Consider the following 24,806-nt stretch of genomic DNA (forward strand, 5'->3'; position numbering starts at 1 on the left):
ACACCACATCTGCTTAAAACATAGTTTTCTGGATATTTTAAGCCCATGGTTGGGACCTACTGCTGCTTATAAAAAAAGATTCCTTTCAACATATTACTGCTCATTGTCAATGCACTTGGTCACTCAAGAGCTCTAATGGAGATGAACATGGAGATTAATGTTGTTTTCATGCCTACTAACAAAAAGACCATTCTGCAGCCCATGGATCAAGGAGTAATTTTGACTTTCAAGCCTTATAAGTTAAGAAATACATTTTGTAAGGGCTGTAGCTGCCATAGTGATTCCTCTGATGGATGTAGGCAAAGAAAATTGAAAACCTTCTGGAAAGGAGTCACTATTCTTGATGGCATTAAGAATATTTGTGATTCATAGGAGGGGGTCAAAATATCAATATGAACAGAAGAAATCTTGGTCTAATAATTATTCTGAATTATAATTAACTTTAGAAGAAGTTTTTCCAATCCTCATGGATGACTTTGAGAAGTTCAAGACTGCCGTGGAGGAAGTAACTGCAGATGTGGAAATAGCAAGAGTACCAGAATTGGAAGTAGAACCTGAAGATGAGAAGATGGGACTGAACTGCTACAATCTCATGACAAAATTTGAACTGCTGAGGAATTGCTTCTTTTTTTTTTTTTTTTTTTTTAGATGGTGTCTTGCTCTGTTGCCCAGGCTGGAGTGCAGTGGCATGATTCAGTTCACTGAAACCTCAGCCTCCTGGATTCAAGCGATTCTCCCACCTCAGTCTCCCTAGTAGCTGGGATTACAGGCGTGCTATCATGCCTGGCGAATTTTTGTATTTTTAGTAGAGATGTGGTTTCACCATATTGGCTAGGCTAGTCTCAAACTCCTGACTTTGTGATCTGCCCGCCTCAGCCTCCCAAAGTTCTGGGACTACAGGCATGAGCCACCACTGCCGGCTGAATTGCTTCTTATGGATGATTGAGGAAAGTGATTTATTGAGATGGAATCTATTCCTGGTGAAGATGCTGGGAACAAGATTGAAATGGTAACAAAGGATTTAGAATGTTACATAAACTTTGTTGACAAAGTAGCAGCAGGGTTTGAGAGGATTGACTCCAATTCTGAAGGAATTTCTACTGTGGGTAAAATGCTGTCAAATAGCATCACATGCTACAGAGAAATCTTCTGTAAAAGGAAGAGTCAATCGATGTGGTGAATGTTATTGTTGTCCTAATTTAAGAAATTGCCACAAACACCCCAACATGCAGCAAACAACTCCCTGATCAGTCAGCAGCCATTGACATCAAGGCAAGACCCTCCACCCGCAAAAAGATGATTATTCAGATGATCATTAGCACTTTTTAGCAATAAAGTATTTTTAAATTAAAGTATGTGCATTGTGTTTCTAGACATTATGCTCCTGCACACTCAACAGACTACAGTAAGCATAAGATATGTACAATAAATACATTAAGATATTAAGAGTGTAACCATAATTTTTTTTTTTTTTTTTGAAACAAGAGTCTCACTCTGTCGCCCAGGCGGGAGTGCAGTGGCTCAAACAGGGCTCACTGCAACTGCTAACTCCTGGGCTCAAGGGATCCTCCTGCCTAAGTCTCCTGAGTAGCTGTGACTACAGGTGTGTGCCACTACCTCCGCCTAATTTTTTTATTTTTTGTAGAGGCAGGGTCTCACTTTGTTGCCCAAGCTGATCCCCAATTTCTGGTCTCAAGCAATCATCCCGCCTCAGCCTCCCAAAGTGCTGGGATTAGAGGCATGAGCCACCGCATCCAGCCAACATAACTTTTATACACATGGAAAACTAACAAATTTGTGTAATTTGCTTTATTGTGTTATTTGCTTTATTGGATGGTCTGGAACTGAACTTGCAATATCTCCAAGGTATGCCTGTAATTGAATGTTTACACTGGTAAGAAATGTATTTGGATATATAATAACCTGTAAACTAAGAAGCTTGTACTACTGAATAATCTCCAACTATTAATACCTACCCAATCTGATCTTATTTTATTTCTCAAAAAGACAAATTACATTCAAAGCTATCCATTGTCCCCAATGACATAACGCAGTGGAAATAGCTAAGTAGAAGACTGCTAAAGCAACTGGTTTCCTGAAGACACAGGAGACTGGAAGGTGGGAGTGCAATTTGTAGTAGTTCCAATAAGAAAATAAAAAGTCAGCCGGGTGTGGTGGCTCACGCCTGTAATCCCAGCACTTTGGGAGGCCGAGGGAGGCAGGTCACCTGAGGTCAGGAGTTTGAGACCAGCTTGGTTAACATGGCAAAACCCCCTCTCTACTAAAAATACAAAAATTAGCTGGGCGTGGTGATGGGCACCTGTAATCCCAGCTACTTGGGAGGCTGAGGCCGGAGAATCGCCTGAACCCTGGAGGCAGAGGTTGCAGTGAGCCAAGATCATGCCACTGTACTCCAGCCTGGGCTACAAGAGCAAACCTCCGTCGAGAGAGAGAGAGACAGAGAGAAAGAGAGAGAGAGAGAAACAGAAAGAAAGAAAGAAAAGAAAGAAAATCAGAAGTCAGAAAACAATCAAATTCAGTAACTGCACATGCAGTTACTTTAACCTTCCCCCTTCTGTGTGACTTTTCCCTGCCTGAGACGTGGCGCTGAGCCTTCCCGTGTCTGAGGCTCCCAGTGCGCCTTGCGCTGCGCTTTGGCGGGAAAGGTGACCTCAACTGGGGGTCAAAAAGTCACTGTCGCGCCCCAGCGGGTGACCGTTGAAAGAAAGCGCATGCGCATCGGGCAGAGCGCGTGCAGCCGCGTGCAGCTCTTCTGGTCTCCGGTGCCCGCCCCTCAGACGTAATGTAATATATATTAGTGTGTATATATGTGTGTGCGCGCGTATATTTTACTTTTTAATCTCTTTTTCTGTCAGCTTCCCCCTACTTTTAAGTTTCTTAAGGTCTTAGTGGTAAAACATTTGCGAGAAAAATGTATAGCCACTTACTTGTCAACAGAGGTTCTTGAGATCGGGTGAGTACGGACGGCGAATTCAGGATTTGTCAGAATAAATTTAAACGTTTAACGTAAATAGGTTCCTCCATGAAGTTTGCCTCTTCAGTAAACTCTTCAAGCTGAATTGTCTGATTAAGAAAAGTGAAATTGGGGCCGGACACGGTGGTTCACGCCTGTAATCCCTCCAAGTTGAGCGGCTGAGGCCGGAGGATCCTTTGAGACCAGCCTGACCAACATGGCGAAACCCCGTCTCTACTAAAAATAGAAAAAAAGTAGCGGCCGGGCACAGTGCTTCATGCCTATAACCCCAGCACTTTGGGGGGCCGAGGCGGGCGGTTCACGAGGTCAGGAGTTCAAGACCAGCATGGCCAAGATGGTGAAATCCCGTGTCTACTAAAAATACAAAAATTAGCTGAATGTGGTGGCGCGGCTGGAGTCCCAGCTGAGGCAGGAGACTCACTTGAACCCGGAGGCGGACGTTGCGGTGAGCCGAGATCGCGCCATTACACTCCAGCCTGGGCGGCAGAGCGAGACTCCGTCTTGGAGGAAAAAAAAAAATAATAATTATATATATATATATATATATATATATATATATATATGCTGGATGTGGTGGTGGGCATCTGTGGTCCCAGCTACTCGGGAGGCTGAGGCGGGAGAATCATTTGAACACGGGAGGCGGAGGTTGCAGTGAGCCGAGATCACGCTACTGCACTCCAGCCTGGAGACAGAGCGAGACTGTATCTCGAAAGAATGAAAAATAAAAAGAAATAAAACTAAAAAAATTTAGAGGGTTTGCCAGGCAGTTTTTTTATTACTGAATACCTACGTGTACAATGTTGTCCGTGTTTGAATGTGTATAGGGAATAAAAATAGGAAGATTGTACCTTTTTTTTTTTTTGAGACGGAGTCTCGCTCTGTTGCCCAGGCTGGAGTGCAGTGGTGTGATCTTGGCTCACTGCAAGCTCCGCCGCCTCCCAGGTTCACACCTTTCTCCTGCCTCAGCCTCCCGAGAAGCTGTAATGACAGGCGCCCGCCACCACGCCTGGCTAATTTTTTTTTTTTGTATTTTTAGTAGAGACGGATTTCACCGTGTTTGCCAGGATGGTCTCGATCTCCTGACCTCGTGATCTGCCCGCCTTGGCCTCCCAAAGTGCTGGGATTACAGGCGTGAGCCACCGCACCCGGCCGATTGTGCCTTTTTAAAAAGTTCTCTTAAACAGTTTCTTAATAACCCTTTTGTTTGAGACTTGCTAGTCAAATGGCTTCAAATCAGGACCCTACTCAAAATAGTTCTACTGCAATATCGACCTCTATGTTTTTGAAGATGTTATTTTAATTAAAGAAATTCAAATTTATTCACATAAAATTCTGTTGAATTTTATATGTGGTAAACTGAAATGTTAGAGAAAAAAAATGAGCTCTAAGTTAAAGCTTGTATTTGTGTCACAAGGTTGAATTAAAGAAAATACTTTATCAGAAGAAGATGGCCACTGCCCAGCTGCAGAGGACTCCCATGGTATGATTTCTTGTATTTTGATATATCTTAATGTAGCCACTTTTATTGTTTCTTGAAGTCTCAGCTACTCTGTTGTTACATTTGGAAGTTAGGGCTCAACTATTTGAGGGTTTTATAATACCAGGAAACTGCATGTTTTAAGAAATGAAGATATTTGCTAAAGTATTTTGAATTAATTGAAAGTTCTATTGGATGTTTGCTGCATTGAATTAAATTGCTCATTCACATTTAATTTACATTAGATATTAATGAATACTGCTTTGTTGCTTTGATGAAATTATTGGTCATAGTGGTCCACCTCCAGAATATGAATGTTCAATATATAAGCAGAATAAAAATAAATAAATAAGAAAATGAGGCCGGCCGGGCGCGGTGGCTCACGCCTGTAATCCCAGCTATGAGGGTGACTGAGGCAGGAGAATCACTTGAACTCAGAAAGGGGAGGTTGCAGTGAGCCGAGATAGCACCACTGCACTCCAGCCTGGGTAACAGTGAGACTCTGTCTCAAAAAGAAAATTAATGTTTGTAACCCAGAGACAAATATGCGTTTGTTATCTTTGTATAGGATTTTGCATTACACTTAATCTCTGTTAAACCTACTCAGTGACCAAAGAGAAAAATCAATGTTATCTATCCATGTATTATGCATTTACAGGCAGTTAATCTGCAAGGGTATTCTTAGGATTTTTAGGTACTTTTTGAGCTGAGGCTGAGGTGAGAGTATCGCTTGAGCCCAAGAGTTTGAGATCAGCCTGGGTAACATAGTGAGACCTCATCTTTACAGAAAAAAAAAGAAAGAAAGAAAAAAAAAAACTTTAGCCAGGCATGGTGGTGCATGCCTGTAGTCTCAGCTACTTTAGAGGTTGTGCGAGGATATATGAAATGTCATATATGAAATGTCTACAATACGCAAATTTATAGGGACAGAAAGCCTAGTGGGTGGGACATGGGATGGGATAAGGGACAGGGAGTGATTGCTAATTGGTATGGGTTTCCTTTTTGGGGTGAAGAAAATGTTATGAAATTGATGGTGGTGATTGTTGCACACACACCTCTGTGAATAAACTAAAAACCATTAAACTGAAAAACAGTTTATATGGGTGTCCCAAAAAGGTGTTTTTAAAATACCAGCCACTATTAATATTTGTTTTATTCATTCTCAAAATACTAGTATTTGATATATTTGAATATAATCTGAAGAATCATATAATTATTCTATACTTTTTTTTTTTTTGAGATGGAGTCTCACTTTGTCACTCAGGCTGGAGTGCAGTGGCACAATCTTGGCTCACTGCAACCTCTGCCTCCTGGGCTCAAGCAATTCCCTGCCTCAGCCTCCCGAGTAGCTGGGATTACAGGAGTAGCTGGATTTACAAGCGCCCGCCACCATACCCAGCTATTTTTTGTATTTTTAGTAGAGACAGGGTTTCACCATTTGGCCAGTCTGGTCTTGAACTCCTGACCTAGTGATCCTCCCGCCTCAGCCTCCCAAAGTGCTGGGATTACAGGTGTGAGCCACTGCACCTGGCCTATACTTTTTTAATGAAATACTTTGTGTCCATCAACTTGCATCCAATTGAGGTTGTAGGCAGCTATGATCGTGCCACTGCACTCCAGCCTGGGCAATAGAGTGAGACCCTGTCTCAATTTTTTAAAAAATTTAAAAAATTAAAAAGATTTTTAGGTACTTTTTGCTTGTGTCCTTTAGGCTATTATCCTAGAAACACCCTCACATTTTACATCCCGCTGTGACTTTTGGGGGATTACTAATCAATATAGGGAGGAATTCTTGGGGCGAGTACTATGCTTATACAAAATTAGATCTATGTTAAGAGAAACTACTTTATTTTTAATAAATTTAAATAAAGTATTCTATTTTCCCTTGAATTTTAGAGTGCACTGGTATTTCCCAATAAGATATCAACTGAACACCAGTCTTTGGTGTTAGTGAAGAGGCTCCTAGCAGTTTCAGTATCCTGTATCACGTATTTGAGAGGAATATTCCCAGAATGCGCTTATGGAACAAGATATCTAGATGGTAATATAATATTTATTTTAAAGCTTTATTTTAAAATGATATTTTTATTTTTGTTTGCTCTAAAACTATAATTTTTGACTTAGAAATTTTATTTTAATAGCAGCTTTATTAATACAATTCACATACCTGACAGTTCATTGTTTAAAAGTGTACATTTCAATGATTTTCAATAAATTCCCAGAGTTGTACAGGATCACCACAGTCAATTTTAGAACATTTCTTCATCCCAAAAAGAAACTCCATACCCATTAAGCCACTATGCACTTCTCCTCAACCTTCCCAGTCCTAGGCAATCACCAATCTACTTTCTGTCTGTACAGATTTACTTATTCTGGACATTTCATATAAATGAAATAATATAAAATGTGGTCCTGTCCAGGCGCAGTGACTCACGCCTGTAATCCCAGTACTTTGGGAGGCTGAGGAGGGCGGATCACAAAGTCAAGAGATAGAGACCATCCTGGCCAACATGGTGAAACCCGTGTCTACTAAAAATACAAAAATTAGCCAGGCATGGTGGTGCATGCCTGTAGTCCCAGCTACTTGAGAGGCTGAGCAGGAGAACTGCTTGAACCCGGGAGGTGGAGGTTGCAGTGAGCTGAGATTGAGCCACTGCACTCCAGCCTGGCCACAGAGCGAGACTCCGTCTCAAAAAAAAAAAAAAAAAAAAAAATGTGGTCCTTTGTGACTGGCTTTCAACTAGCATGTTTTCAGGGTTCCTCCATATTGTAACATGGATAAGTGCTTCATCCCTTTTTGTTGCTGAATAATGTTCTATTGTATGGCTGTACCACATTTTACTTATCCCTTTACCAGTTGATGAACATTTGGGTTCTCTTTTTGGCTATTATGAATAATGCCACATTGATGTACATGTTTTTGTTTGGATACCTAAATGGTTTTAAAATACATATATTCAACACCTTTAGAAGCACTTAATCATAAAATTTTTCCTCAGTTTCTCAAGTATAATTTTACCTGAAATTATGCTTATAATGATGAAAGAAATCGATAGAAAACATTCTGTTATTTATAACTTTGTATAGCAGTAGTGTATGTTCTTGTGCTATTTTAAGGAAGTAAAAATACAGCCAGCGCCAGGCGTGGAAGCTCATGTCTGTAATCCCAGCACTTTGGGAGGCTGAGGCAGGAGGATCACTTGAGGCCAGGAGTTCAAGACCAGCCTGGTCAACATAAGGAGACTCCATCTCTATTTTTTTAATTAAAATAATAATAATAATAATAATACAGCCAGTTTATACTACAATAATAACTTATTTCTCAGTACATTATACATGCATAATATTGTACACCAGTTTTGTGCTGGGCAATATGGTAAGCACTATGTTATGTACGATATCTTGCTAATTCATATAACAGTCCTACAAATACCTGTTTTTCAAATAAGGAACTTGAGAATATGAGATACTCTCAGTCTTTTCCACTGTGTTACATGTTGCTTCTTTGCAGGCCTCTTTGTTTTTGATAGCCAGTTAACTTCTTGGCCTTTACAAGTATTTTACTGGGATAAGATTCTAAGATCCTTGTATAACAATGGCATGGAAGCAACATATCTAATTTTATGGATTCCATAATTTTTTTATGAAATGTTTTTGTACCCATCAACTTGCATCCTAATTATGATGCTGGCATTTTATAATAAATATTAAAAGACTACTTTCATATAACCTTTCTTCAATTACATTGATAATATTAATCATCTGGGTATTAATTATTGCTATTAATAATTTACCTGTGCTGGGCACGGTGGCTTACGCCTGTAATCCCAGCACTTTTGGAGGTCAAGGCAGGTGGGTCACCTGAGGTCAGAAGTTCGAGACTAGCCTGGCCAACATGAGAAAATCCTCTCTCTACCGAAAAATACAAAAATTAGCTGGTCATGGTGGCACACCTGAAGTCCCAGCTATTGGGGAGGCTGAGGTGGGAGAAAGGCTTGACTTGGGAGGCAGAAGTTCCAGTGAGCCGAGATCATGCCACTGCACTCCATCCTAGGTGATGGAGTGAGACCCTGTCTCAAAATAATAATTATTATAATTATAAGTTACCTGTAATACACAGCTGAAGAAAATAAACTTCATTTAAAATTTCTAGTTGTTTACTTTTCTTAAGTAACTCTATATTTCATCTTTTTGTGTTTAGATCTTTGTGTCAAAATACTGAGAGAAGATAAAAATTGCCCAGGATCCACACAGTTAGTGAAATGGCAAGTAACAGAATACCTAAAGAGAGAAAATTATTTTTGCTTATATTACTTTTTTTTGTACCTTGGATACCTTTTGGTGTTTAACCAAATTTTAGTGAATCACCCTTTAATACTAGATAGCATTTTTGTAGGTCATTAAGTTTTCCACTGACGTTTTCCTCTCCTTGAAGTCTGGGTATTTAGAAAAATAAATTCTAAAAATAAATGTTCCTTTATTTTATGCCCCATGCAAGCAGGCTTTATTTATTTTATTATTGTTCCCCACAAATAGCTGTCAGACATTTTGTATTTTCCCTTCCATCCCTGTCCATCATTTTACATTTCTGCAACATTGTTTTTTTATGTTTTGTCTTGTTTAAAGCTAGTTAATAAGAAGGGAGCTTTAATAAGACATTTTTGTATTATTTAGTAATGAGATAATATGGAAATTTATGAAAATAACTCTTTTCTGGAAATGCATTCAGTCTAAAAATGAATCCTTGATTTTTTTTTTTTTTTAGGATGCTAGGATGTTATGATGCTTTACAGAAAAAATATGTAAGTCTTGCAATCTCTCTATCCTTTTTTTTCTATAGTTTGTGATCTACAAATCTAACTGGTATCATCATGTAGTAAAACATTCATTTGAACTAACTTGAGTGTAAGTCAGTCTGAGTTACTGATTTCAGCCTAAACATTTGAATATTTTAAAGACTAATCATCAAGTCATTTAAAGCTAATGGAATTAATACTAAACAAACTTTCCAAGCTAGTTTTTTAAACACTTATTTGTATTAATAACACATGTTAACTTATAAAAAATTAATGAATTAAAGAGTCTTTTCAAATAATTTATTCATTAGTTTCACATGCCCTCTACAAACTTGTTTATAGTAATAATTTAATAAATTATTTCCTTATTAGGGTTCAAAAATAAATTTCCACATAATCTAGGTTAAATAGTCACAAATTCTGAATTAGCAAAATTAAGAAGGTTTTAAGATGGATTGTAAGCCTTTTTGCATACTTAGTATAATATAGTATCAACATGTATAATGAAGTCCAGCACTAGGCTAATTGTGAAGAAGATGAATTTTTATTTATGGTTCCTAACCTTCCCCATTAAGGTGTAGTAAATATTGAGCGCCTGTTATGTGCTAGGCATTTCTTCTAGGTAGGAACTGGTTAAGCTAACAGTGATCAACAAAACAAAAAGAGTCCCTTGTATAGTAGGAAAACAAGTAGTTAATAAAACAAATCATATACTTTTCAATAATGTTAAATGCCATTAAAATTTTTAGCAAAAGTATGTGGTAAATGGAAAGGTAAGGTAACTTTAGATGGGATGGTCATAGGAGCTTCTCTGAGGAAGTGACATTTAAGAGACCTGAATGAGAAGAAACCAGCTAGGCACTGATTTTAGGAGAGAATATTCCCAGCAGAGCAGCTAATGCAAAGAATTAGAAGGAAGTTTAGAGAGTTCCAGGAACAAAAAGAAGGCCAATATGACTGAGGGCAATTGTGCAGTGGGGGAGAATAACATGAGATGAGCCTGGGCAGATAAGCACGGCCAGAGCACTCAGTGGATTTTATTTTAGGTGCAAAGAAAAGCCATTCTAAGGTTATATGTAGAAACGTAATATTTGATTTACATTTAAAAATTGTTTTAGACCAGGCACGGTGGCTCACGCCTGTACTCCCAGCACCTTGGGAAGCTAAGGCAGGTGGATCACCTAAGGTCAGGAGTTTGAGACCAGCCTGGCCAACATGTTGAAAACTTGTCTCTACTAAAAGTACAAAAATGAGCTAGGCGTGGTGGCATGCCTGTAATCCCAGCTATTCAGGAGGCTGAGGCAGGAGAATCACTTGAACCTGGGAGGTGGAAGTTGCAGTAAGCTGAGATCATGCCACTGCACTCCAGCCTGAGGGACAGAGTGATACTCTGTCTTAAAAAAAAAAAAAAAAATGTTTTAAATCACGTTGCCCACAACTTAGAGAATCTGCTGTAGAAGGAGAATAAGATTGGGAGTAAGGAGAATAGCACCTAGGCCATTACTGTAGTACTGGTGAGAAATAATGGTTGCTTAGACCATGATAGCAGAGAGAGGAGATTCAGAATGGATTTGGCAGTAGAACTGATTGGATTTGTTGATGGACTGGCTGTGTAATATAAGGAAAAGATCAGAATCAAGGATGACTCTTAGATTTTTGGCAGATCATTTGATTAAATTACTTTCTACGATTTTCTTTTCCTATGGTCTCCAAAACTTCCTCCCTGGGGCCCTGAACTCTCGGCTGTTTCTTTTTTCAAAATCAGTTCTCATTGTTTTCGGTATAACACATATATTGTGTTATTTCACAATATATATTTTTTTCCTTATAACTGGCAGTAATGTCCTTTTTGCTTACATCAATGAAATAAAGTGCTGACATGAATTTCAGTCATCAGTGATTTTACTAGCAACAGATTTCAGGGGATAGGGAAGCATATGTAAGGTCCTGCATTATAGGCATTGATCTTATGCAGTCAAGATCTGCAATGATTATTTGTTATTAGGAATACATGTTGAAATAGGACAAAGAATTCTTATGATTCATAATGAAAAAATATTTTGTAGACTACAAGTAAGATTTTTGTTCTTTGTTGTATTTCAGCTAAGGATGGTTGTTCTAGCTGTAAGTATTTTTAAATTGTGTGTTCTTTTTAAAATGCTGCCAACTTTGGCCTTACTTAATTAAATAACACTAAAACTGTCAATTGATTATGCCACATTATTCGATAACTGATCTATTCAATGGAATGAAAAAGTAATATTTTGGGTGGTCATTTTTATTTGTTTGTTTTGCTGAGTTCCCATGAAGTTTAGTCTAAACATCTTAATTTAGCTCTTGAATACTTAGCCTTAGATAACTCAATTGTAAATTGTTTTTAAATAGGTATACACAAACCCAGAAGATCCTCAGGTAAGTGTGCTTGAGTTACTAATGAAACATAATGCCTCTAATATCTAAAAAGAATATAAAACATAATATAAGAATATCTTATGCTTTTAATTATGCTTTAATCAATATACTTTCATGTATATTTTCACATTTGAACTTCATAAAACTCTTCTGAGGTAAGGCAGGGCTTGGATTGTTACCTTTAAACAGATTAACATGACAGAGATTATGTGACTGATCTTAGGCCTCAAAGCTTACAAACTGTCAGAAATAACTTAAATCTCCTGACGTCTAATTCTTTACAGTATTTTTTATACTATATTTTAGAATTATGAAAGGGCTTGAGTTTTAGGAAAGTAAGAGAGTCATCTTTAAACTTAGAATATTCATCCCAATTCAGTCATGGCTAACTATTTATCTTACAATTAAAGGAGAGAAGGGAGAACATGAAAGGGAAAACCGGAAGATAAGAAACAAGGGGGAAAGATCTACTGAGTGCTTACTCTATATTAGGCTCTGTTCTTTGGGGCTTTATGTGCATTATCTCATTTATTCATCCCAGCTTTCATGAGGTGACCACTATTAGCATCTCCACTCTACAGATTAGGAAATCTAGGTACAAGGGATTTCTTGCCTAAGGTCATAGTGGCAGAAGAGGCAGAACCAGGTTTTGAACCTAGGAAGGCCAGTTCACGATTTGGGTGTTTACCCATTAGGCTATAGTTGTTATAATGTTTCATTCAGTCAAGGAGAGGTAGATTTAAACTGGTGTTAATAATAGATGTTTAAAAACATCACTATGTAAGCAATGAAATATAAAGAAAGCAATAAAAGTTTTCATGCTTCAGGAGGGCTGAGAATGTGTCTTTTCTTTGATACTCACGCCTGCAATTAATGCTTAATATGTGTCCATGCTGACAAAGCAGATCATTTGGGTAAAGGCTGTGAATTAATAGATTGTTCAGAAAACTAATTGATTGTTCAGAAAATGTTCATTTATTTTCATATGTTTTATAATTGTGCATTTTTTCAATCAGTAAATTAGCAACCTTGTTGATACAATAACAACATTTATTGAATGTTTACTATATGTCAGGTACTTTATAAAGTACCCTGTATAAATTATCCCATTTGTGAATATTTATTCACAACTACCAATGAGATATATACTGTCTTTAATCCCTTTTTTAGCTGGGGAAACTAAAACTTAAACTAAGGCTTAAGTGGCATGCCTGTGGTTACAGTATAGCAAAGATTTAAGCCCTGTGTTAGCCACTCTGCTGAGGTATGTTGCCTCCCATATCTGCCTGCTAAGGAGTTCCTTCCATGTGGTATAAATAACATACATTAAAATGAGTTGGGAAATAGATGTCTCTCCAAGACTGAAGCCCCATACCCAAACCATGAAAACTGAACACGAGGAATCAAAAGCTTCAATGGACCAATAGGGATTAATATGGCAGAAAAAAAGTATTGACTAAATGTTGAGTCATACAAAACAGAATATAGCTATTTAGCAGCTAGTACTGAATATCAGAAACATAACTGCAATATTTTCTATTTAAGACAATTTCAGAATGTTACCAATTCAAATTCAAATACACCAATAATGGACCACTCATGGACTTCATAAGGTATTGTTCTATAGTTTTCTTTTTGTATTACAGATTACCACTTATTCATATTAATGCTATATAGCTAAACTTCAGGATTCATTCTGAAACTGCAGGGTCATCCCCAATTAACCATCAAGATGTGGCTATGCAAAATGGAGTGGTGACTTGGAGTAGCTTCAAGCCAGATTCTGTGGTTAATTATAAGCAATTTAATTGTGGAAAGAGAACTTAGGTGATTAGAAATATAGAAATACAATTTTAAAACATTATTTGCTTTCTTTAAACACTTTATGTAAAATGCATTTAAGTAAAATTAAGTTATTGATTTCTAGCAATTATATTAATATTAAAATTTTATAATAGTGACATTAAAACACATGGTAACTTTCAAGTTAACAGCTTAATGCTATAATAGAAATAAGAATCTCAAATAGTTAAAATGTAAAGTTATGATACTAGAAGCCACAGGTTTTATAAAAGAAATTAATATGTGATTCTCTTCTAGTAAAAACCAAAGCAATGAATCTAGCATGTCATCTACCGACACCAAGAAAGCAAGCATTCTCCTCATTCGCAAGATTTATATCCTAATGCAAAATCTGGGGCCTTTACCTAATGATGTTTGTTTGACCATGAAACTTTTTTACTACGATGAAGGTACTATTTGCAATACATCCTGTTTCAGTTGGTACCTATGTTTTATTATTATTGAAGCAATTGGTTTCCATTCCAAATATTTTTAGCACCTAAATTTTTTGAAATTATAAAATTTACATTTAATATCACTATTTAAAAAGAAAGATTTGCAAAATTAAGCTTTAAAATAGATGCTTCTCTAGTGATAGGAATAAATCCATGTGAAGTATAACCTCACTCAATTAAATAAATTTAACAATGAGTTAACAGTTTTCACTTATCAGATTGGTAAAATGTGTTAATCCATTATTGATAAGGATGTGGGGAAACAGGAACTTTTTTCTTTTATGGAGACTGAGTCTTGCTCTGTCGCCCAGGCTGGAATGCAGTGGCACAATCTCAGCTCACTGCAGCCTCCACCTCCTGGCTTCAAGTGATTCTCCTGCCTCAACTTCCTGAGTAGCTGGGACTACAGGCATTCGCCACCATGTCTGGCTAATTTTTGTATTTTTAGTAGAGATGGGGTTTCACCGTGTTGGCCAGGCTAGTCTTGAACTCCTGATCTCAAGTGATTCACCCACCTTGACCTCCCAAAGAACTGGGATAACAGGCACAAACCACCGCACCCGGCCAAGCAGGCACTTTTATACACTTGAGGGACTGTATACAGGTTCTACATTTTTAGAGGACAATTTGGCAGTATCAAAATTTTAAATCTTTAATCTAGAAATTCTATAGTGAGAAAAATATATTGAAAATATAATTGTGCAAATATGCAAATATATAAGGATTTTGATTATAGCATTGGTTAAAATAGGAACAAACTGGAAACAACTTGAGTATCCTTCATTGGGGACTGAGTAAATAAATTATGGTCCATCTGCATAATAGAATACTACACAAGCTGTTAAAAAGAAGGTGCTGATAAATTACATTATCCAAGATATATTATTAAGTTAAAACCAGCTAGATATGGAACGGTATGATCTCATTTGTGTTTTTAAAGGAATTTTATATATGTAATTCCTAAAACCTATGTAAATATGAAATATTTTTTATTATATGCATGTCTTCTAGAAGAACATAAAGCAACAAAAATAACAACTAACATTTATTGAGTATTTACTATGTGCCAGTTCTGTTCTCAACATTTTACAACACTTTATTTTATTCCCACAATGACCCTGTGAAGTAGGTACTATTATTTTCACTATTTGACAGATGAGAAAATCAAATCAGGGATGAAAAAAATTTACCGAAGGTCACAGACAGTCAAGTGAAGAAAACAAAGCTTACCTTCAGGGATTAAAATGGGGACTTGGACATAGTAGGAGAGTGATTCTTATGTTTTGCATTATGCCCTTATATACTATTTGAAATACCTGCAATCTGCATGTGTTTTTATAATAATAATAATATTTTCTTTAATTTCATGAACAGCACGGTTTACACTTACTTTTTTGCAGTTACACCCCCAGATTACCAGCCTCCTGGTTTTAAGGATGGTGATTGTGAAGGAGTTATATTTGAAGGGGAGCCTATGTATTTAAATGTGGGAGAAGTCTCAACACCTTTTCACATCTTCAAAGTAAAAGTGACCACTGAGAGAGAACGAATGGAAAATATTGATTCAACTATACTATCACCAAAACAAATAAAAACACCATTTCAAAAAATCCTGAGGGACAAAGATGTAGAAGATGAACAGGAGCATTATACAAGTGTAAGTGTATTTCGAGAGTTATAAAGAACAATAATAACAAATGCTTTACTCAATTCTGAAGATTTTTTTATAGCTCCCATTAACATTTGTGTAAATTCTCTATTATAATCGTGAACTCAAGGTTGGAAGGGTCCTTAAAGTCTAGGCCTATGGTTTTAAAACTTTTTATTTAGTCCAAACATTATATTAGAACTTAAAAGCACGACTATTCTGGTTGAAGCAGGGAATGTTCCTGAAGGCTCTGCCACTCCATATGTCACTTACCTTCATAGTGGACTCTGAGGAAACCCCTCGGACTCTAGGGCATAATTTGAAAAGCATTGCACTAGTCCAACCCCTGGCTAATGATGGAATCTTTTCTACGACATCCCTATTAAGTGTTCAGGTAGCCTGTGCTTGAATTTCTCTGGGGACTGGAAAGTAACTGTTCTGAAGCAGCCTGGAAGTTCCTGGAAGTCAGGAAGTATCTTATTCAACTTTTTAATCATCCTGTGCCTAGCACTTGAATTTGTAGTTAGTGCATCCTAAGTATTAGTCGAGTGAATGGATGAATAGAAGTATAAAAGAGTTTTTTAGTTGCCTTACTTCCAGCAAATGTGAAAGTCATTATTGCTTTAATCTTTCAGGCATTAACATTATATCCTTTAATCTCACTTCTCTTGTTTTCTCTGTCTCAATTTATTCTAAGTTATGACTACAATACTTATGTACAGAGATTCACTATTCTGATTAGGCTCTCTGACCACATCTTTACACATGGAAAATTCAATCAATTTTCAACCAATTCAGTCAAAGAAAAAAAACTTTTTTCTAAGACCTAAATCCCAGTCTTGCATTATAACAAATATGGCTGAGGTGTTTGTAGCATTCTTGAAAATATTTAAATCTCTTTCACATGTATCACAAAGGGAACAATAATTGTAATGTAGACATTAAACCTGTTGCTATTTTTACCATAACATGGCTGAGCTGAAGAGTCTTTATTGCATATATATATATTTTTTTTTTGTTTGTTTGTTTGTTTGTTTTTGTTTTTGTTTTTTGTTTTTTGTTTTTTTTTTGAGACAGAGTTTCGCTCTTATTGCCCAGGCTGGAGTGCAATGGTATGATCTCAGCTCACCGCAACCTCCGCCTCCCTGGTTCAAGTGATTCTTGTTCCTCAGCCTCCTGAGTAGCTGGGATTACAGACATGCACCACCATGCCTGGCTAATTTTGTATTTTTAGTAGAGACAGGGTTTCTCCATGTTGGTCAGGCTGGTCTCGAATTCCCAACTTCAGGTGATCCGCCCACCGCTGCCTCTCAAAATGCTGAGATTACAGGCATGAGCCACCACGCCTGACCAAAAGTTGTATATTTTTATGATTTGTCCTTAAAGCAACCCTGCAAAATAAAGAAAAATAGTATTTTATGCTTTATTTGGATTAATAAATTGCCTTTTGATAGTAATTCTAGGAACACTTTTATTTCTAGCAAGTATAAGGTAGTTGTAGGTTTTTGGGGTTTTTTGGTTTGTTTGTTTTGTTTTGTTTTGTTTTTTGAGACAGAGTCTTGCTCTGTTGCCCAGACTGGAGTGCAGTGGCAGATCTTGGCTCACTGCAACCGCTAGCCTCCTGGGTTCAAGGTATTCTCCTGCCTTAGCCTCCTGAGTAGCTGGGATTACAAGCGTGTGCCACCATGCCTGGCTAATTTTTGTATTTTTAGTAGAGACGGGATTTCACCATGTTAGCCAGACTGGTCTCCAACTCCTGACCTCAAGTGATCTGCCCACCTCAGCCTTCCAAAGTGCTGGGATTACAGGTGTGAGCCATTGTGCCCAGCCTGGGTTGGTTGGTTTGTTTGTTTTTGAGACAGGGTCTCATTCTGTCTCCCAGGCTGGAGTGCAGTGGGATGATCACAGCTACTGCAGTCTCAAACTTCTGGGCTCAAGCGATCCTCTCACCTCAGCCTCCTGCGTAGCTGGGACCACAGAAACATGCCACCACACCTGGCTAATTTTTTAAATTTTTTCATAGAGACAAGGTCTCATCATATTGCCCAGGCTAATCTGGAACTACTAGTCTCAAGCAATCCTCCCTCCATGGCCTTCCAAAGTGCTAGGAATACAAGCATGAGCCACCATGCCCAGCCAGTAGTTTTATATTGTATTTAGCCTTCACATGAAACAAATTCGTTCATAAATGCTTTCTGCTCACTTGTTTTAATTCCTTTTTGAAATGTGTCCATTTTTTTCTTCACATAATTATATAGGATGATTTGGACATGGAAACTAAAATGGAAGAACAGGAAAAAAACCCTGCATCTTCTGAACTTGGAGGTAGGAAGTTAATAAAAATGTACATTAACTCACTTCCAACTCAATTTTATACCTGTTTAATTTTTTTTTTTTTTTTTTTTTACAGAACCAAGTTTAGTTTGTGAGGAAGATGAAATTATGAGGTCTAAAGAAAGTCCAGATCTTTCCATTTCTCATTCTCAGGTATAAACTTGATAGTTCCATCTCACTTTTGTTTTGTTCAAAGGACAGTTGCTTATATGCTATTTTTTTATTTTTCAGATTTTCTTATTCCAGGTCTTTTAGAATAAAATTCAATATTTAGAATGCTTATTATTAACTAACAACTAAATCTGGCAATTATATGTTGATGAATTTTGGGTATATTACTGGTGAATTTGTTTAGTAATAAACCTAAATACTATTGGTAGAATCTGAGAATTTCAGAGCTAGATAGAATCTTATGCAGTTATTTATTCCGCCCTGCTTCATATTTATAAATGGAATATATAATACATTTGTGTTGCCTTGGAGCATACATGTTTTATTTTCCTTTTCAAATATAGTAAAATCCTGAAATAAGAGATGTAGGTAATATGAACTTAGAAATAACATGATTGATGATTGATTGTCTACCTTCCTCTGCCCAGCCCATTTCTCAAATGAGTAGACTAAATTTCTGGTCTTCTGGAAGGGTGATGCCTGGTGATTATTTGGTACTTTCTCTGTTCAGTGGTTGGCCAATTATGTAAAGTGTCAGTTTCACTATCTTTACTTTTGTGCTTTTTGTACAGTATGAACCAACTCAAAATTATTGGTTTTAACTTAACAAGACCCTAAATTTTATGTGGTTAAATTTTTGGACTCCATTTATTGTGTTATGAAAAGGTTTTGTTATACTAAGTTATATTTTTTGTAATTCTTTTCTTTTTTAGGTTGAGCAGTTAGTCAACAAAACATCTGAACTTGATATGTCTGAAAGCAAAACAAGAAGTGGAAAAGTCTTTCAGAATAAAATGGTAAATATCTCTTTAGGTTTGTTTTCCGTTCTAACCTTGTAATTCTCCCCCATATGTGAGTTTATTTTAATATTCATTTATTAGACCAATATTTACTAAGTACCTATTATGTGTCAGGTATTTTACTAGGTGCTTAGGATATAACCTGAATAACACATACTTCTTGGTCTTAGCTAAAGTTTAGTAACTGGAAATAAACAAGCAATGATATAGAGCCGTTATAGAAGTCTGAATAGGCTACATAGGCACAAAGAAAGGAATGGTTAATTTTACTGAAGGTATATTAAAGAGAGGGACCCAGGAAAGGTTTTGGGAAGAAATGATACTATCATCCAGACTCCCAGAGAAATTTCCTAGAATGCCAGAATGTTCCCATGCTTGATCTTTCTTTTTTCTTTTTAAATTTCATTTAATTTAAGTTCCAAGATACATGTGCAGGACATGCAGGTTTGTTACATAGGTAAACATGTGCCATAGTGGTTTGCTGCACCTATCAATCTATTACCTAGGTATTAAGCCCCACATGCATTAGCTATTTATTCTAATGCTCTCCCTCCCTCCAATCACCTGACAGACCCCAGTGTGTATTGTTCCCCTCTTTGTGTCTATGTGTTCTCATGGTTTAGCTACCACTTATAAGCGAGAACATGTGGTGTTTGGTTTTCTGTTCTTGTGTTAGTTTGCTGAGGATAATGACTTCCAGCTCCATCCATGTCCCTGCAAAGGACGTGATTTCATTTCTTGTTATAGCTGCATATTTTCTTTATCCAGTCTATCACTGATGGGCATGTGGGTTGAGTCTGTTTTTGCTATTGTGTATAGTGGTGCAATGAACATACAGGTGCATGTATCTTTGTAATAGAATGATTTATATTCCTCTGGGTATATACCTAGTAAAGGGATTACTGGGTCAAATGGTATTTCTGGTTCCAGGTCTTTGAAGAATCCACCACACTGTCTTCCACAATGGTTGAACTAATTTACATTCCAACCAACAGAGTAAAAGTGTTCCTATTTCTCTGTAGCCTCGCCAGCATCTATTGTTTCTTAACTTTTTAATAATCACCATTCTGACTGGCATAAGATGGTATCTCATTGTGGTTTTGATTTGTATTTCTCTAATGATCAGTGATGTTGAGTGTTTTTCATATGTTTGTTGGCCACATAAATGTCTTCTTTTGAGAAATGTCTGTTCATGCCCTTTACCCACTTTTTAATGGGGCTGTTTGTTTTTTTCTTGTAAATTTGTTTAAGTTCCTTGTAGATTCTGGATATTAGGCCTTTGTCAGATGGATAGATGGTGGAAATTTTCTCCCATTCTGTAGGTTCTCTGTTCACTCTGAAAAATATGGAATGCTTCATGAATTTGCATGTCATCCTTGTGCAAGGGACAGGCTAATCTTCTCTATATCATTCTAATTTTAGTATATGTGTTGCTGAAGTGAGCACCATGCTTAATCTTATAAATTGAGTTTCTTGTTAATAAGACATTACAAAACAATATTTTGTATATAACTTGCATAAAATGAATCTCATATTCTTAAGGGAAAAAAATCACTACTTTATTTTAGCTTTTGGTATGAATTATACTAAATCAAAATTCATATTTGATTTTAGACCTTTAAATTACTCTCAAAGGTTCATTGGGGTGAAGAAAAAGCATTCTGTAAAACACATAAAATATCCAAAGTTTAGGAAATAAATAGCTCACTGTTTAGTGGTGTACTAGAACATTTCTTCCCAACTCCTCACTCAGAGATATCATGTTGGTAGCTTAAATTGGATATGTTGGTAGTATTCACAGCACAGAAATCAGCAAATGCCTCAGGGTTTGTTTCTCTCCTAGAGCTGGTTATTAAACATTTATCAGAACACTACTCATTATAGTGCCATTTTTAAGTGTCTTCCTCCACCCCTATTCTCAATGGGAAGTTAGAACTGGCAGAAGGCAGCATTCAAATGAGTATGCTCATGAAAGCAAAAGATAAAGGAATGTCAAGATTTACTACTTCTAGAAGCAAAATGTTCATCCTATCCAGTTTATATGTGGGATGAATAACCTTTACTAGGATATAGGGATAGAGACTAGCGTTTTAAAAATTATTAAGCAAGATCTCCTTGTAACGTAACATTAAGATGCTTTGGGGACATAAATTTATTTCTGAAATTGCACATGTTTTTGGATATGAACTCTGAGCCAGTGTACTCCTGATTTTGAGAATTATTACTGAATTGTGGTTAGAAAAGGGCAAGAAATGAAAATATTCATTATTATATATACTAAGGAATTATCACTGGAAAGGTCATTTCAAGCATCAGAAAAGAAGTCTGTCCTTTCAGAGAATAGTTATATGACACCTAATCATTAGTCATTTTCCAATATTCATTTTAATAACTATATATACAGCATTATTCACAATAGCCAAAAGATGGGAAAAACCTAAATATACATCAACAGATTAATGGATAAAAAAATGTGGTATATTCATACAATTGACTATCAGCCATAAAAAAAAATGAAGTGCCAATACATGCTACAACTTAGATGAACCTTGAAAACATGCTAATTAAAGGAAGTTACTCACAAAAGTCCACATATTATTCCATTCATTTGAAAGTCAGAACAGGGAAAGCTATTGAGACAGTCTTAAGGCTGGTGGGAGGATGGCAGAATAAGAGAGCAATAGCTAAGGGATATGTAGTTTGTCTTTAGGGTGATGAAAGTGATCTAAAATTGATTGTGGTGATGATTGTACAACTCTGAATGTACTGAAAATCATTGAATCATACACTTATAAATGGGTGAATCATATAGTATCTAAATTATATCTCAATAAAGCTGTTTTTTTTAAAAAATTGTATATCCAGTTGGGCACTGTGGCTCATTCCTGTAATCCCAGCACTTTGGCAAGCTGAGGCAGGAGGATCACTTGAGGCCAGAAGTTTCAGGCTGCAGTGAGCCATGATGGTGCCACTGCATTCCAGCCTGGGTGACAGAGGGATACCCTGTCCCTAAAAACTAAATAAATAAATACATAAATATTGCATATTGTTGCATAAGATTGAAAAATCAAGTGTTGGCTGTTCTTTGAGAAATAACCAATTAGTAATTATTCTATCTTTGTGGAGGCAAATGGAAATCAACCAGTAAAATCTTCCAAAGAAAATCGGAAGAGAAGTCAACATGAATCTGGGAGAAGAGTAAGTCTTATGATAATGTATAGTTTGAATACAATGGCAAGTATCAGAATATCATTACTACAGATTAAATTTATTTATTTATTTATTTATTTATTTTTTTGAGACGGAGTCTTGCTCTGTCGCCCAAGCTGGAGTGCAGTGGCGCAATCTCGGCTCACTGCAAGCTCCGCCTCCCGGGTTCATGCCATTCTCCTGCCTCAGCCTCCCGAGTAGCTGGGACTACAGGCGCCCGCCACTGCGCCCGGCTAATTTTTTCTATTTTTAGTAGAGACGGGGTTTCACCATGGTCTCGATCTCCTGACCTTGTGATCCGCCCGCCTCGGCCTTCCAAAGTGCTGGGATTACAGGCGTGAGCCACCGCGCCCGGCCTACAGATTAAATTTAAAATGATGAATTTGATATCTCTCAATGTACCTGAGAGCTCTGATATTCAAATTTTGTTTAAGTATATTTTGTTTTAAAAATCGAGGTGATTTTGAAATAAGATGCCCTATGTTGGTTTATTAGTTTTTTCCATGTAAACATCTCCTGTCTCATTCCATGAATGATTTTAAGTAATCGGAGGAATTTATAATATAAAATCAAAATCGGCTGGGCGCAGTGGCTCACGCCTGTAATCCCAGCACTTTGGGAGGCTGAGGTAGGTGGATCACGAGGTCAAGAGATCAAGACCATCCCGGCCAACATGGTGAAATCCCATCTCTACTAAAAATACAAAAAAAAAAAAAAATTAGCTGGGCGTGGTGGCCATGCCTGTAGTCCCAGCTACTTGGGAGGTTGAGGCAGGAGAATCGCTTGAACCTGGGAGGTGGAGGTTGCAGTGAGCCGAGATCGCGCCACTGCACTCCAGCCTGGTGACAGACCAAGACTCCGTCTTAAAAAAAAAAAAAAAAAATCAGTGCCAGGAAAAATATAAGTAGAATGAGAAAGTGACAATACAAGAATATTAAGGCAATTTTGTTTATATAGAACTGAAATTGGGCCACAAATTTGATCTGAGCTTTCTAGAGACCAAAACTGAAGTAGAAGGAAGACAAGTTACTAAATACATGTGTTCCCTAAAAATATAGGGTCTCATCCTAGTACCTCTGGAGAAAAAAATCTTTTCCTGACTTAAACCCTATAGTTGTTTCATGTTTAGAACCTTATTTTACCAAATCAGATAATGTATTTGCCATTTCTGAGATAATTATGCATATTTTTCCAACCAGATATTTTAGTATTATTAGTAAGTTAGAATTAGACAACTGAAAACTTAAGACTACTTTTAAAGCTCAAATGTTAACATCCCAAGAGTACAAAAGCAAGACATGATTTAAATCTTACATGATTCCAAGGTAGAATGTTTTTCTATTTGTAGTTCATTTTTAAATCTTTTTCCCTTCTTATTCCTCTGAAATATTTGGCTATTTTGAGGACACAATGTTAAATCTATCTTCTCACTACTACAGCAACCCTACTGAAGATTATACATTTTGCAAGTGCATACTTTCAGCAGCCATTGGAAGATGTTAATAATAAATTTTACTCTACTTTTAAGAAACCCAGATATAGTTATGCTAGGTATGCTAGGCATACTTTTTTTTAAAAAGGAGAGAAATCTCAGATACATGAAAAAATTTACAATTAAAGACATTTAAACAGGAAAGTATCTATTCTTAGTAGTTGTTTTCTTTTGACAGGTCCTCCATCACTTTGATTCTTCTAGTCAAGAGTCAGTGCCAAAAAGGAGAAAGTTTAGTGAACCAAAGGAACATATATAAAAATTATTTTTCTTCTGCAGGTTTGTGGAGTTCTTCTCAACATTTAAACTGAAGGACCCTGTATTATATTTCCCTAACTCTGAAGATGTGTATGTAGTTTAAAGCAGTTTGTACACTAAAATTAAGTTCTTGGCTGGCCGTCATATTGTGGTCCTTAATCTTGAGATAAATCCAACAGAACTTTCGAATAAAACCAAAAGTACAAATGTCATAATTGATTCTGTAATAAGTAAAATTTGAAAATTGATTTTGTTCATTATCTACTTGATATTTCCATTAAATACATACTGTTAAGGCCCTCTAATGTCATTTTTCTAAACAGTAATGTTTGCTTTGGTATTAAAATTTGGTATGGATTCACTTTTTACTTATGTTAAAATTATACCATTTAACTGGCTCTTTTGTCGTTGTGCTGTTATTAAAACAATGTTCTTCAATATTTTGATATAATGTATTAATATTTTAATATATAATGTACAATTTAAAAATTAGTGCTTTACCTTTACTATACTTTTTTTACAGGACAAAAAGACTGATTTTTAAAGTATGGCATTTTTTGCAGCATAAATAAAATATTGTTCAGTACGTAGGCCGTTTCATCGCTTCTAATTTTTATTTAAGTAGCAGGAAATATGGCTCCATTCATTTGAAAGGCTGGTAGAAGGATGGGGGGATAGGGAATACTAATTTTTAGATGATTTTGGTAGCTATTACTTTTGCAAGAAGAGTTGAGCACACTTTCTAGAATTTTTGAGTGGTAGTATGAAAAATGCTGTGCTTTTCATGAGAAACCTGGGAGCTAGTTCCAGCCTTGCCTGCTTTCTTTGCTTTAGAAAAAGGAAGACTTAAAACTTGGTCTCTTTGCCTCTTGTAGTTTCAGCAGCCATATTCCAAAAACATACACTATCCATGGGT

General features: G+C 36.6%; 1 protein-coding gene and 1 non-coding gene across 4 annotated transcripts; one reads left to right on the plus strand and one right to left on the minus strand.

The window, feature by feature from the left end:
- The first annotated feature begins 4,332 nt into the window (after nucleotides 1-4,332).
- On the plus strand, nucleotides 4,333-24,027 carry HORMAD1 (HORMA domain containing 1). Of its 3 annotated transcripts, XM_015151704.3 has the most exons (14): nucleotides 4,333-4,475; nucleotides 6,369-6,513; nucleotides 8,674-8,737; nucleotides 9,238-9,274; nucleotides 11,372-11,392; nucleotides 11,654-11,680; nucleotides 13,226-13,293; nucleotides 13,781-13,932; nucleotides 15,378-15,634; nucleotides 17,884-17,950; nucleotides 18,036-18,112; nucleotides 18,844-18,927; nucleotides 22,057-22,128; nucleotides 23,811-24,027. In XM_015151704.3, exons 1-14 carry the CDS (start codon nucleotides 4,443-4,445, stop codon nucleotides 23,889-23,891), a joined length of 1,185 nt encoding a protein of 394 aa, XP_015007190.1. In that variant the 5' UTR covers nucleotides 4,333-4,442; the 3' UTR covers nucleotides 23,892-24,027. The 3 variants fall into 3 exon arrangements, with proteins under 3 accessions (XP_015007190.1, XP_028685119.1, XP_028685115.1); XM_028829286.2 differs by lacking the exon at nucleotides 22,057-22,128; XM_028829282.2 differs by lacking the exon at nucleotides 11,372-11,392.
- LOC114674836 (U6 spliceosomal RNA) lies at nucleotides 20,270-20,376 on the minus strand. Its single transcript, XR_003725922.2, has one exon. It is a non-coding gene; the product is annotated as a U6 spliceosomal RNA (small nuclear RNA).
- Nucleotides 24,028-24,806: the final 779 nt, after the last annotated feature.

Source organism: Macaca mulatta, chromosome 1 (genome assembly GCF_049350105.2).
Source record: "Macaca mulatta isolate MMU2019108-1 chromosome 1, T2T-MMU8v2.0, whole genome shotgun sequence".
In the NCBI taxonomy this organism is placed as follows: domain Eukaryota; kingdom Metazoa; phylum Chordata; class Mammalia; order Primates; family Cercopithecidae; genus Macaca; species Macaca mulatta.

Bases quoted from the DNA above. Each gene is read 5' to 3' on its own strand.
- HORMAD1 (XM_015151704.3), top strand. From the start codon at position 4,443: ATGGCCACTGCCCAGCTGCAGAGGACTCCCATG. The intron at 11,681-13,225 runs GTAAGTGTGCTT...TTTCTATTTAAG, and splicing joins CAAACCCAGAAGATCCTCAG to ACAATTTCAGAATGTTACCA. The intron at 17,951-18,035 runs GTAGGAAGTTAA...TTTTTTTTACAG, and splicing joins TGCATCTTCTGAACTTGGAG to AACCAAGTTTAGTTTGTGAG.